Source organism: Alternaria hordeiaustralica, assembly GCF_023758085.1.
Source record: "Alternaria hordeiaustralica strain BMP 2776 chromosome Unknown scaffold_5, whole genome shotgun sequence".
NCBI lineage: Eukaryota > Fungi > Ascomycota > Dothideomycetes > Pleosporales > Pleosporaceae > Alternaria > Alternaria hordeiaustralica.
The window spans coordinates 1,333,424-1,347,800 of NW_026056777.1; the positions used below are offsets into that span (position 1 = coordinate 1,333,424).

At 54.9% G+C, this 14,377-nt stretch overlaps 4 protein-coding genes across 4 annotated transcripts; 3 read left to right on the forward strand and 1 right to left on the reverse strand.

Moving 5' to 3' along the window:
• Window positions 1-1,318: 1,318 nt before the first annotated feature.
• On the forward strand, window positions 1,319-3,083 carry J4E84_003778 (uncharacterized protein; the record flags this gene model as incomplete). Its single annotated transcript, XM_049386387.1, has 2 exons — window positions 1,319-1,847; window positions 1,963-3,083. 2 exons carry the CDS (start codon window positions 1,319-1,321, stop codon window positions 3,081-3,083), a joined length of 1,650 nt encoding a protein of 549 aa, XP_049246236.1.
• Window positions 3,084-6,570: 3,487 nt separating this feature from the next.
• PNO1 (pre-rRNA-processing protein pno1) lies at window positions 6,571-7,503 on the reverse strand (the record flags this gene model as incomplete). Its single annotated transcript, XM_049386388.1, has 3 exons — window positions 6,571-6,725; window positions 6,778-6,928; window positions 7,030-7,503. The coding sequence occupies 3 exons, from the start codon at window positions 7,501-7,503 to the stop codon at window positions 6,571-6,573; spliced, it is 780 nt and encodes a 259-aa protein (XP_049246237.1).
• A 325-nt stretch (window positions 7,504-7,828) lies between these two features.
• Window positions 7,829-10,021, forward strand: J4E84_003780 (uncharacterized protein; the record flags this gene model as incomplete). The annotated part of the gene is made up of 2 exons (XM_049386389.1): window positions 7,829-9,826; window positions 9,887-10,021. The coding sequence occupies 2 exons, from the start codon at window positions 7,829-7,831 to the stop codon at window positions 10,019-10,021; spliced, it is 2,133 nt and encodes a 710-aa protein (XP_049246238.1).
• A 1,715-nt stretch (window positions 10,022-11,736) lies between these two features.
• Window positions 11,737-13,356, forward strand: J4E84_003781 (uncharacterized protein; the record flags this gene model as incomplete). Its single annotated transcript, XM_049386390.1, has 1 exon — window positions 11,737-13,356. The coding sequence occupies one exon, from the start codon at window positions 11,737-11,739 to the stop codon at window positions 13,354-13,356; it is 1,620 nt and encodes a 539-aa protein (XP_049246239.1).
• Window positions 13,357-14,377: the final 1,021 nt, after the last annotated feature.

Consider the following 14,377-nt stretch of genomic DNA (forward strand, 5'->3'; position numbering starts at 1 on the left):
CTCCAGTGTTGCGCGATGGGTGTGGCAATGGACCATTTTTCTACCCTCGCGTCGGGCGACTTGACGCGATACATTCCTACACCTCTGGGCATGCGTGGCTGGTGGAGTTGTTGTGGACATCGTGAGACACATCGCTCGTACGCTTCTGCATCGCAGGAAGGCGTCGCGAGTCTTGTGGTGTGCGGGCAACGTTGACGCCGGCCACAGCGCGTCCAAAAGCACTCAATCAACAACGACATCAGCATGCCCGGTGTTGCTTCTGTGATGCTGGAGGGTGGCACCGCGGGCGGTACGGCGTTGTCGTGCGTGACATATTCAGTGGAGCGCGCAGCGTCATCACCATCACGAAGAGCGGGAGAGACGCGACGCTGTATGGATGTTTCAAAACATAGTTCAACCGGCAGGGTCTCGCAGCTATCATTATCGATTGGCAGATAGGATGATAGGCTGAATGATGCCCGGGCGCGCTAATCTCGAGGCGAGTTGGAGGGCCGTCTGAAAGGGCATGCTGTGGTGTGGTTTGTCAGACGAGACGCAAGACACACCCGACGCTCGCCCAGTCATCGGCAGTATCACCCTTCGCTACCCATCACTCGCTGTTCAGAACAACGGCCACACCGTGGCGAGGCTCAGTTGCCTTCAGCTATTGCATCGTCTCCATTCGGAGAGGGCGGTAGAACCCACTACGTAGGCAGTGTGCAGGCCTTCCATCCCACCATGTGCTGTGCTGGCGACGTAGCCAATGCCTGGAGGCCTGCCGGAACCGCCGCGCACATCTCATTTCGCGTATAGCCCCATGCAGCTATGCATTGGGCGAATAATTTTAGGCCCAAAAACCCATGCATTAATGCACTCGCTGCTTTTGACGCGAGTCAAGGCTAGGGTCTAATGCAGGATCCCATACCTAGCTGGCTTGTGGAGCTGCGCTGCGCCCCGGCGCACTAGAGCGAGCCGTCCTTCTCTGTGCGCTCATCAGTTCTCTTTTTCACTGGCCTGCCCTTGATCAAGGTTCATCAACCACGTCCCTCTCGTTTCTTTCCGCCGTCGCCGTTCAGGTTTTCATCTTGGGTCTCATAATTTTGTGCCCTCACACTCTTTGATCTTCATTATCTATCTTAGTGACAGTTTCGTTATTACGAACTGGCCCACAGTCATTCCTTCGACTCTCTCTTATACTGTCCAGTATCCTGCCTTCAAGTACAACTAATTTGTCCTCGACATCACTCGATACAACTCTATCATCGACCCAACCCACCAACAACAACGTGTACGACGACGACAACTGCTACATTGAACTAAACACACACCCACACACGCAATGGAAGGCTCATATCCCATCCACCCTGCCCAGGCAATGCAATCGCCATTCTTCTACTACAACCCGGACCCTCAAGGGGAGAACACACGCCAACACGGTCACTTCACACCCCACCCATCCGGACAGGCTACCTTCCAAGCACAGAACATGTACTACCAGAGGCCAACGTCGGCATGCTCTCAGATGTCCTACCCTCAGACCGCCTACGCCAACCAGATGCTGACTCCCGTCGCATCTCCTCAGCCAATGTACCAGAAGCCAACGATCTTGATCCAACCTCAAGACTCGCCCTACCTTCACCCCATTGACACTGACTACTCGTTCTCGCCTGCCACACCTCCTCTTTCATCGTGCGGTAGCAACACCAGCAGCCCTCCTTCCACATGCGATGTCCTCCCTACACCGCTGCACGACATGTTCTCTGCTGAGGGTATCGAGGGTGTAAAGCAGGGCTGCGAAGGCGAGGTCTTCTCTGAGCTCCTCTCTGCCGGTCTCGAATGGCGTTCAGCCTCCCCACCCATGACACCAGGTAAGTTTATCCAATGTACTATTCGCATCGTCTTGTGCAAGTAATGTCGCTGCCTCGACGTTGCGTGGGTAACTCATTACGTGTGTGCGTGGACAGCGTTGCTAACTGCTTCAAGTCTACATCCAGCCTCCGTCGGCTAACCAGGGGTCCTACCTCCTGTCTGCAACTTCATGCCCCTCGCTTTCCCCATCACCATCACCAGTGCCCCGCTCTGCCTTTGCGGAAGCCGAGAACAACTTCTGCAACCCCCGCGATCTCACCGTTTCCGCCACTACCGAGCTTCCTATCGTCACACTTTGCCCCGGCGACGAGGAGCACAAGGTTGTCCTCAAGGGTGAGACTGCCAAGGTAGACAGCTTCGAGCCTGCTCAGTCGTTCCACTTCACCGGACTCCCTACTTTCGAGCCCCTGTTCGAGCTTGACTGCGAGGACGACTTCACTGGCCTGGTCAACTTCTCCACCGACAACGCCCACTTTTGCGGCAGCAAGCGCCAGCGCACTGACCTAGGTGCCTTTTCTCCCGAAGAGGACTTCCTCAGCGACGAGAGCTTCACCGACTTCGAGGAGGAGCTTGTCAACGGCCTGCCCCTTACCCCTGCCACCAGCGACTTTGACATGTCGGCCACTTCCGACATGAAGAGGCGTACAGTCAAGAAGGCTCGTTCTGAGTTCAGCGAGACAGAGTCCGACTACCAGGGTAAGCAACAGACATCCGGTGATGACAACACCATGTCTGGAGCATCAAGCCAACAAGAATCAGGTCAAGCCGAAAACGCTGTCGGCTCCAGCTCAGACGAACACGCCACTCCCGTCGCGCCTACCAGCCGTCGCGGTCGCAAGCAGTCGCTCACCGACGACCCTTCCAAGACCTTCGTCTGCACTCTGTGCTCGCGTCGCTTCCGCCGTCAAGAGCACCTCAAGCGCCACTACCGCTCTCTCCACACTCACGACAAGCCCTTTGAGTGCACTGACTGCGGTAAGAAGTTCTCCAGGAGCGACAACCTGTCGCAGCACCAGCGCACCCACGGCACTGGCGCTGTCAGCCTCGAGGTCATGGGCTCTGACTTCCATCACTCGGACATGCAGCACGGCCAACCCGGCGCGTTCGGCGCACAGGCGCCTTCCACCATGGGCGAGATCCTCTACAACGCCGCTGCCGAGATCCCCACATCAAGCTCAGACGGATCCGAGAACGAGTCTTCCCCCAGCCAGAAGAAGCGCAAGAGGAACGAGTAAACCTTCTTGTCTACCACACTTCTCCTTTCAACTCTTAACGACTCTTCATGACCCCCACAACACCTGGTAGAAGGATTATACATCATGCCACACGGCTGCTCGTCCACCCTCACGACATGGCTAGACAGGCGGCACCGATCTACATCAGCGGCTCGAGCTTGCACAATCTGCAGCTAAAACTCTACGCTTCCCTTCTCCCACTGTATTCTACATACCCGATCTGGCTGTACCAACATGCGAGATTGGCATTTTCTTCTCATCGCTTGGTTTTGCGTTTAGCACGGCTTATCGGGACTTCTGGGGCGGACCTTGGCGGACGGATAGATCTGGTGTTTTCTTTGGTTTCACTTTTACGACGACATGGCCATTACCCTACACCGGCCACTGTCGCCGCGTTACCCCGCTGTTTATCTTGCGCTTCCTACACTCGTTGTAATCGGGCAGCCTCATCTGAGCGCCCTCTGACATTCTGGGAATCTTCGCTTCTTTCTCATCACACACACACATGTAATTGTCAGACTTTTACAATCTGCTCAGCAATGCTTTTGCGTTCTTTGCGGCTCATTGTAGGTTAGAGGTGCTGGCACTGTCCGACTATCATACAAAAACACGTTACATACATACTTCCGATGCTTCTTCCCTGCATGTGACTACTGTGCCATCCATGCGAGCCGCGCGTTGTGCGCACTGTTGCTTTTGGACGATCAGCCGTCAGCGATGGGTGCAGGACGGGACCCTGATACCAAAATACACTATCGCGCTCGCTGCAAAACCCCACGGATCAACCTAGCGCGCGCAGACCCTTAGCGAGATCCAATCCACCTGCGTCTGTCTCATGCAACGAGCGGCACCGGGCCGTCTCAACTCCTTCATTGCTTTTCCCAGACGGTCGCCCGTTTCGAATCATTCGTTTTACCATGTCACCGTCATTGAGCGTAATTGCTTTAATCTCCGGAGGCAAAGACTCGCTCTTCTCCATTCTCCACTGCAAAGCCAACGGCCACAGCGTCGTAGCACTGGCCAATTTGCACCCAGCGCCTTCGGCCAATGACGATGAGGACATCAACAGTTACATGTACCAGACCGTGGGGCATTCGGTCATCCCACTCTACGAAGAAGCGCTAGGAATACCGCTCTATCGACAAGAGATCCTGGGCACCGCCGTAGACTCGAACAGAGACTATGCGACGCCTTTGCAAAAGCAAGAGCAGGATGAGACTGAAGACTTGGTTCCGCTGTTGAGAAGGGTCATGGAAGCACATCCGGAGGCAAACGCAGTGTCTACAGGGGCCATCCTGAGCACGTATCAACGGACGCGTGTGGAGAATGTTGCGCTCAGGCTAGGGCTGACGCCACTGTCGTATCTGTGGCAGTATCCGCTGCTGCCACCGTATACGCAATCGTCGCTTTTGCATGATATGACGACTGTAGGACAAAAAGCAATCATCATCAAGACGGCGTCTGGTGGTCTGGATGAAGACTTTTTGGGCCTCGATGTCGCTAATCACAAGACTATAGCAAGGCTAGCGAAGGCCATGGGGCGCTATGGTGATGCTGGTGACGGCGCGATACTGGGTGAAGGAGGGGAGTTTGAGACGCTGGCACTGGATGGGCCGAGATCGATCTGGAAGAAGAAGATAGTGATCGAGGAGGGACCACCTGGGAAACTGGAGGGTGGCCAGGCGGTGCTGAAGATCGAGCAGAGTACGCTAGAGGAAAAGGTTGACGATAACGAAGATGCTGGCACGTTGAGGATACCTGAGCTCTTTGACGACGAGTTCAAGAGAGTGCTGGAAGTGACAAACGCCAGCAACCAAAATGAGCTTTCTGCGTCCACTAAAAAAGAGGGCACTGTTCAGTCTTTTGGGTCGCCCTCTCGAGTGCATCTACCGTCCATAGTAGACCGACTACCCAGGAATACATTCAGTAACACCTCGACCGTCTTTGCATACTCCAACCTCTCGAGCGATACCTCTCCCTCTTCCTCACCCGATTCCCCTTCTCGTCAGCTTTCCAAGATCTTCCTCCGTCTCGACCACATTCTGAAGCGATGCCATGTTTCCAGATCCAGCGTCAACCACTGCACATTGCTCCTCCGCGACATGGCAGACTTTACAGTCCTTAATTCAATCTACGCTCAATACTTCAGCGGCGTGAACCCGCCAGCCAGAGCTACGATCGCAGTCGGGGACACCATGCCAGAAGACATACACGTCATGCTAAGCGTGACCGCGGACAAGGATCAGAACGACCAAAACGGAAAGCTCCTCCACCCAGTGAACAGACAGGGCCTCCACGTCCAAGGCCGAAGCTATTGGGCACCCGCAAACATCGGACCTTACAGCCAAGCCATCTCTGCCCGCGTACCCCCCAGCAACCAGCACCCCGAAAACGACACCCAAACCACCGGAGAAGTCGTCTACGTAGCTGGGCAAATCCCGCTCATCCCCGCATCCATGGCCGTCTACACAGAGCAAGGTTTCCGAGGCCAAGCTCTCCTTTCCCTCCAACACCTCTGGCGCATCGGCCGCACAAAGGGAGTCACATGGTGGACAGCAGCCGTGTGTTTCATTCCCGCTTCTGAGACTCCAGAGGGGGATGTGCGGACGGCGCAGGAAGTATGGAAGAAGCTTCATACCCCGCCTTCCTCCTCGACTGACGACGACGAAGACGAGGATATTGATCCTTGGGACCGCTTGAACCAACATGACGCCTCGGCCTTCAAGGACTCTACGTTCCGGGCGCCGATCCCTGATCGCTCTGCCATATCTACTGCGCAAAATCAAGGTCTAACCGGGGCTAAGGCAGAGATAGTCGTACCACCTTGTTTCGTCGCCCAGGTGTCTTCTCTGCCGCGCGGTGTGGATATAGAGTGGAGCGCTACGGGTCTTACGTCTCGTTCCATCGCATACGAGCGTGACGCCTCTGCTCCCCAGTGCACTACTACGACGCCGGCGCACAGTCGGTCTCGTTTTTTTACGTTGGAGATCAGGGATGAGCGGGATGTGGAGGTGCTAGGGAAGCTGGGTGCACAGGGCTGGACGAGTGCTACGCTGTATGTTGGAAGGGGGTTTGCGTGGTATGGGAATGGAGGAGAGGGGGTCAAGACGGAGGGTGTGCAGTGGATTCCTTGCCAGAGGGTTTGGGGCGAGGAGGGGAGAGAGGTTTGTGCGGTACTTGTAGGAAGGCTGGATGCGTGAGGGAAGCGGGCAGTATGGATGTTTGTGGAGAGAAAAAGGTATCATGCCATCTTCGTGCTCATACTTTGTCAGAACCGAACATGACCATGCGAGTATGTATGCATTGCTCGTAATTGCTTCTATAGCTATGTGATATCCCATCCATCTTCTTCCAATCGTCAAATCATGCCTGATGGTATAACAGCTTTTCCCAACCTGCCCAAGTGTCCGTAACGCCGTGTAAATGCCCGATATCGCGGTTGCCATTGCTTGGCTACTATGCAAGATTTCTCGCTCGTGTGCATCGTCTAGAACCTCTCCTTCATACGTCCGGCGACTGTCCGTAGGTTGCCGTACACCTTGCTTGGTTGTTGACCCAGGATCAGGCTGACAATGGCTTCGCGTGCTATGTGGATGTTCTTGAAACCGCCGAGGATGTGGATCTTCTGGTCTGCTAGGACGACTGGGGGTTGTTAGTAATCTGGACAACGGGGGTATTCATGCCATGGACGTACCTCGTGTTCTGCTGGCGTTCTCGATGGCGAACTTGGTCTTGCCGTCCTTGCCTGCAATGCGGCCAATCGCGCGGCCGAGATGCTCGCCCTGTAGGGTCTTGACGTCCTTGATCTCAAAGGTCTCGATGTAGAGATCGTCGAGTCGAAGCAGCTGTGAGTCGTCAGTCGGATGTTCTCGAATTGAGGAGCCTGGCCAGGCCAGACCCAGTTTGAATGACTGCCAGCTCAGGTGTAGGGCTTCGTATCACTTACCGCAATGGCATCATCCGTGTCAAAGCCCAGCGTGAAGGCCTTTACAAAGTCCTCTCCCTTCTGCAGCGCGCCTGTGTCGGTTGTGGCGTTGGAGGTGCGCAGTTCGACGGCCTTTGCCTTTGTGTTCATGCGGACCTGCAGCTTGAGGTGCTCGACAAGCGGGGGGTAGATCTTGGGCCACGAGTTCTTGAGGGGCGTCATCCTGTGGGGTGGGATGGGGACCTTGCGCTGTTCGCGGCGGAAGGCGAGGGGTATCGACTTGGCGGCGGGGAACTTTGGCTTCCCGCTCTCGTCCGTCATGGGCATGTCGTCGTCGGTGGGTGCTGGGGCATCGTGCGCGGCGGCGACGGGGTCGAGGCTCATGGAGATGAGGTCGCCGTCGCTCTCGGTCGGGAGCGGGACCGACGACGCCTCCATGGTGACATCGTCGGCGAACTCGTCGGGCCTGCGCTGGAGGGCAGTAGGGGCGGGCATGCTGGCAGCGGTGTGCGGTATGCGTATGCGTATGCGGTATGCGAAGTGTAGGCGGGCGTGGATGCTGGAGGTGCTATCGATTCGCGACAATGTGGGGCTGCTCAAGAAATTTGGCTGAGGCGAGCGGCAGTCGTCCCGAAGCGGGCTAGCGCCTGTCCCTCTACCGCGAGGCCTTCTTTTTGCATGTGCATGGGTAATGACGTGAATCTTGTATTCCAACCACCCGCCCGCCTGTCCTGCACCGCACACGGCACCCTCTCTCCGCCCACACACGTCCGCACACCCCTCGCTTGCCGACGTCGACCATGTACCCGCCGCGATTATCATGAACAAGAATGTAGGCACGCTCGGCTTCCTGTGGCGCGCCGTCGCTGGCCAGCCGCTGATCCACGGCGGCCGTGTGCTTCCGCGCGAAGGGCTGGGGGCATGGGCACAGGCACAGGCACAGGCACAGGCGCAGTCGCCATGGCAGGGAGGCATCCAGAAGCGCTCCATCACCGCGAATTCGCATGTCTTGGGGCTGCCGACCACCTCACCGTATCCCGGACACGCACCCGGTCTGCTGCTGCGAGCATCGTCACCCCGCACCGGCCGTCTCCAGCAGAGTGTGGCTGGCACCGTCTTCTCGGCATGGCGCAGAAACGCATCGTCCAAGGCGGGCCGAGCGCTGGAGAGGAACAGAGGCAGCGACCGCCGCAACAAGAGTTCGGCGACGAATGGCTCCTCCAAGACCAAACCAGACCCCACGGGCCAGACACCGCAGTCCTCCAAAACACCGCCGCCCAAGCCCAAGCCCGAAGCATCAGGTGCGCCAAAGCCCCTCCTCGACCGTCTCCCGCACCACCTACCCCACATATACCGCCCCAGCAAGGCTGAACTGCTCGAAGCTGCCTCGGGCTTCTGGTCGCGCATAAAGATCCACTTCAAGTGGCTTACCATCCGAAGCACCCGTCCCTTCAATGCCGATGAGATCTACGCATTGTTCTCGTGGATCATCGCCGCCCACTTCCTCTGGATCGTGCTGGGCACTACAACCTTCTTCATGCTGACCATCTTCTTGATCAACACCGCCTTCTCACAGGAGACGATTGCGAAGTGGATCGGAAACTACTTGACCAAGTCCTCAGGCATAAAAGTCGTCTTCGAGACCGCTGTAGTGCCCAAGTGGGGAGACGGTGTCATTTCTTTCCGCAATGTCTTTGTCTCGCGACGCCCCGGCCAAGGCAAAGGAAAGGTCAGCAAGGGTTCACAGACCGAGATGGCTGCTGCCGCCGCCGCCATAACCCACCAGGAAAGCGACACTCCAGACGCTGTCGAAGAGAAAGCGGAACCCGAAGAAGACACCAACTACACACAATTCGACATCTCCATCGATACCGTCAACGTCACACTGTCTTTCTCAAAATGGTTCAACGGCAAGGGCCTGTTGAAGGACGTCGAAATCAAGGGTATCCGCGGTGTCGTAGATCGGACGTCAGTGCAGACAATCGAGGGCGTGGATCCTAGGTCATACAAACACGAGCACAACCCGGGCGACTTCGAACTCGAGTCCTTCAAGATGGAAGATCTCCTTGTCACCATCTACCAGCCCAACGGCTTCCGCCCATTCTCCGTCAGCATCTTCTCTTGCGACCTCCCTCAGCTGCGGAAGCAATGGCTGTTTTACGACTTCCTCTCTGCCAACATGATGTCCGGATCCTTCGACAACTCGCTCTTTACCATACATCCCAGACAAACACACAACTACACTGGCGCCCAGTTGAGCAGTGGCCGCGACAGCGAAGACGGTAGCTCCTGGAAGAAGCATAGCCGGATTCGTATCGACGGCTTGAACATCGACCACCTCAACAGGGGCTTTGAAGGTCCCTTCTCGTGGATCCACGAAGGCAACGTCGACATTGTGGCAGATGTCATGTTCCCCAATGACGATGACGATAGTATTGCAAAGGTCATGTCCGACATGTACGATCGTGTGGAAGCTACCGTTATCCAACAGCGTAAGCACCATTTCTCTGACCACGCGGTACACGGCTTCGATGAGCATCCTGAAGACAAGTCGCAACCCCACGAGGAAACAGAGGAGGACAACCGTTATATGATCATGGACATGCGTGTCCATCTCAACGACGTGCGCGCCGCAGTCCCAATCTTTACCCGGGACATTTCTTACGTGAACAACGCGCTCGTACGACCTATTGTGGCATACATGAACTCAAGTCGCACCTTCATCCCAGTGAACTGCAGGGTTGTGAAGAGGGTTAGTGAGTTCGACGGCAGTTGGACCCTCTACGATAGCGGGTTAATGGAGGAGGTGTCAAAGGAGGTGAGTCCTATATTTATTCCCCATGCTGCCCTCTAGAAACGAGTCCTAAAACATGCTAAGATGTACGATGCATTCGCCCGCGACGTCCTCGAAGATCGAACCACACGTAAACGACGCATAAAGAAGGTGGGCATTTGGACACTGCAGCTCGCAGCTCAAGCCCTCTTTCTTGGTCTCGCCGGCAACATCGCATAAAGATACCCTGATAGATTGGATGAAGCGGATGAATCTCTTCTTTCTGTAATATAAATGGCAAAGCAAGGCGTTCTGGCGCATATACATACACACGGCTGATGTGGCTGGCTAGCTGAGGTGGATGAATGAATGAAATGGGCAACGGACTTGGGAGCTCTAAAAGCAGCTGCCTACGATGAAATGATAGACATTCTTATTCCCATATATCAAAAGTTTCCACTTCGAATCCATTGTACAAACAGGACTGCTCAGAGCCCCGTGCTGATGTCATGCGCCAGCGTCAGCGTCTGAGGATCTATCTTTCAAAGCGTGGCGGCCATAACACGCCAACCTGTGCCCATTACGCTGCTCTTACTTGAAGAGACTTACAGTCGCGAGTGGTGCATGCGAATCTCGACCGATGAGAATACCCTTAATAGCTAGCCCTCGCAGACACGCTCGAACCGAAAGAGCTATTACCAGCGGTTCCCATACAACAGATCTGCAGAATGGGTCGGATGACAGCGGAAGACACGTACTCTGGGGACAAGTGGGACCTCACTCTCTGCGTGTGATAGTGGATCGGTCGACGGACGTTGCGTCCTATGCTCACATCTGCGCGTTGTCAAGAAACCTCAAGAGGCATACCCAGAACGGCAAACGATGCAGCTGCAGGGCGTTTTACGACAATATCGAGGTCAGACGTGTTTTGTGTCGCCTTCCTAAGGCGGCGTACTACTAACCAAATGCCATCGGTACTCTCATCTCGACTCGCTTCGTCGGGTACCACATCTAGAGGCCTAAATTGCTACTACTAGTTTTACGATCCATAGCAACGTCGCTCTGAGCTCGACGTGGAACCAAACTACATACCAGGTCCGCGGCACACGCGTCGGACGAATGTGGTAGCACGAACACGCGCGACGGACCCAACCCCGAATGCCTGAAACCAGGTCAAGGGCCTTGGTCTCTGCGAAGAACGGAATTCGTGTTACAAAAGTAATACAGTACTGCTCCAAGCCCCGCCAGCTCCGAGATGACCATCCGACCCTCCGCGCGCACCTACAGCCAAGCGACGCTCGGGAGATGGCACCATTTCGCGGGCGCTGTCAAGCTCGCCAGGCCAACCAACAAGCTTTGACAAAGCCTCCCCATGCTCTGGCTACCGTCTCCCGCGCCCGCCATATTATTGGTGCAGAATCCTACAATGCCGTCGATCCGTTGTCCATGGCTCTGAACAGTTTAGCCTATCCGCGGACATAACGCCGTGTAGGGTGTGGAGATAGGGTGAATACGCTGCATACGCCGCCTGCCGCTTTGCGCCCTCGCATCATAGGTCTAGGCATGCAGCCCTTTCGCGTGCGGAGGGTCGTAGATTTCTGTGTCCGTGATTGCGACGTAAGCCTTTGTTACTGTTCACTTTAGACGAGGCATCACTTCTTTCTACTTTCCATATCTGCCTAGAACGCTTTGTGCTGATAGTTTGACTTCCGGACTGTCGATCAACAAACTGTTCGATTTGTATTCCGTTCTTGCGGTTATTCCCAGTCGACTGTCTCAGTAATACCGTATACTCGGTAAGACTTGCTTCTCTTTCCTGGCTGCCAATGTACGCAGTAATCTAACACGAGTACGCCACATCAGTGCGTACGGCACGGAAGGGGCGAAGATGCGTCACGGTGTCCAATACATGCTAACGACTCCTCCTTCAGTTCACTCCATATTCAACGTCCACAATGGCGACGCCATCGTCATTACCAAACCCCGCGCGGGATGCGCAAGATCTGCCTAACGGACCTACCAAAGAAGCATACGAACAAGGCCATGATGCAGACAGCAGACTACCTGAGGATTCATTCTCCAAGGACCCAGAGAAGGGCATCGACAGCCATGCCCATTCAACACACACAGACGAGCGAACAATGTCTAGCATCGCCCCACCAGAACAAGAACGGGACGCCAACATCGTCGACTGGGACGGGCCAAATGATCCCGCCAACCCTCAAAACTGGACGGCGAAAAAGAAATGGGGTATCATCTCCGCACTGGGTGCCTGTACCCTCATCACTCCCCTCGCATCCTCCTTCTTCGCACCCGGCGTCCCCCAGGTCCTTCGTGCCTTCAACGAAACCTCCAACATAATGGCCTCGTTCGTCGTCTCAGTGTACATCTTGGGGTTCGCCATTGGACCTCTGATCATCGCGCCCATGTCTGAACTCTACGGACGCATGCATCTGTATAACATCTGCAACGCACTCTTCGTTGTCTTCAACATCGCCTGCGCGTTATCCAATTCCATGGGCATGTTAGTGGGCTTCCGTTTTCTAGCGGGGTGTGCCGGAGCCGCGCCCTTGACTATCGGAGGCGGCACAATCGCCGACATGTTTCCTCCTGAACAAAGAGCTGGTGCAATGGCCGTGTGGGCAGTCGGACCACTTCTAGGTCCTGTCATCGGACCTGTATGCGGAGGTTTCCTCGTGGAGAACCAATCCTGGCGCTGGGTCTTCTGGATCCTCGCCATCTTCGGCGGCGTCTTCGGCGTCATGCTCTTTTTCGTTGGCCGCGAATCCTACCATCCTACTCTTCTTGCTCGCAAGACAAAGGCCCTTCGGAAAGAAACTGGGAACGAGAATCTGAGATCGAAACTTGCTCAGGATCTGCCGCCGAGGGAGATTTTTATTCGTGCTATTGTGCGCCCGATGAAGATGCTCTTCCTTTCTCCCATTGTCGGTCTCATGTCCCTCTACGTCGCTGTCAACTACGGTATCCTGTATCTGTTCTTCACGACCGTCACGTTTGTTTTTGAGGGCCAATACCACTTTTCCTCCGGCGCAGTCGGACTATCCTACATCGGTGTTGGTGTAGGCATGTTCATTGGTATGGTAGCCCTCGGTATCCTATCCGACAAGATCATCGTCAAGCAAAAGGCCAAAGGAAACGTCAAGCCTGAACACCGCCTTCCGCTTATCCTTACCCTACCCGGTGCCATTGGGCTCCCCGTCGGTGTCTTCGTATACGGATGGACGACATACTACAAAGTCCACTGGATCGTCCCTATCATCTTTACCTCGTTCATCGGTCTGGGTAATCTGACGGCTATGATGACTATTCAAACCTACCTCGTTGATGCGTTCACTGTCCACGCTGCGTCTGCTATCGCAGCGAATACCGTTCTCCGCTCCATGTTCGGTGCCTTTCTGCCGCTCGCTGGACTAAACATGTATGATGCTTTGGGGTTGGGGTGGGGAAATTCTCTACTTGGGTTCATCTCGGTGGCGTTTATCCCGGTGCCGATTCTATTCAAGTACTATGGTGAGAGGATCAGGACGAACCCGAAGTTTCAGGTGCAGCTTTAGGGTGGTGGGCTCAGCCAGTATAGACAATTCTCACAGCATTGCGCGGCGTTGATCATGCGGTAGAACAATACAGTTTGAAATGTCTCCTGTTTGAAACATATCACAGGGACCTCCTATATTTTGCCTGCTGCCTCATATTATCCATACTGCAGTGTGGAACTGACTTGTTGTTTGGGGTCTCAGAGCTTTGCGCTGCTGGTTCGCGAACCCCAGCGTGTAGCGTGGGGAACACGACTGCGACTGCTTCATCACCGCCCCTCCTGCCTGCCCTCAAAGTGACCTCAGCACCTGCCTTCCCTCTCTCTTACCGAGAACAACGCACACAATGGTACGAAAGTTCCGGCCAGGCTGCTTCATCATCGGTCGTATCGAATGGCCTTCCTCTCATCAAGCGCGCACCCTCTCGACCTCGGGAAGTCGAACACCAAAACGCAAGGTGCGAAGTTGGAAGCTCGCTTCCTCCTGCTCTCGAAGTAAGCCAATGTCTTTTCTTTATCTCAACAAGTCTGAGATGAAAGAAACTTTCACGGTTAGCTGACTGCATAATGCAGCCCGATAGTTGACCCGTCGGGGAGCTACGTGTGGTGCTAACACCAACACACAAATGTGGCCCTCTGAGACCCCCTTCAAATTTAGCGTTCATACAAAAAAAACAAGGTGTGAAGGATGACTGACCTGTTCTGTAGGAGTTGCGAAGTTCTTTTTTTCTCTAGGATGTTGCCTTTTATATCGCCTTGGCTTACGTAGCGCGCGGTGGCTGTGATCACTATCCCTTGGTTCGTATCCACTAGAAGACTCGATATCCGCAGCGGTGAGCCAGCCATAGCTTCCGTAATCTAAAACCTGGCGACCTCATCCAACAATTTGAGGTACCGAGGTCAGTACCGAGGATGAGTCAATACATATATTTGTGTACGTAATAAAGGGCGGCAAAAAACTTTGACGTCTTTGTATTGCTTTAGACGCGGCTGTAATGCTGATGTAGTTATCCGCGGATTACAGCAAATACCTCATGGGTCAG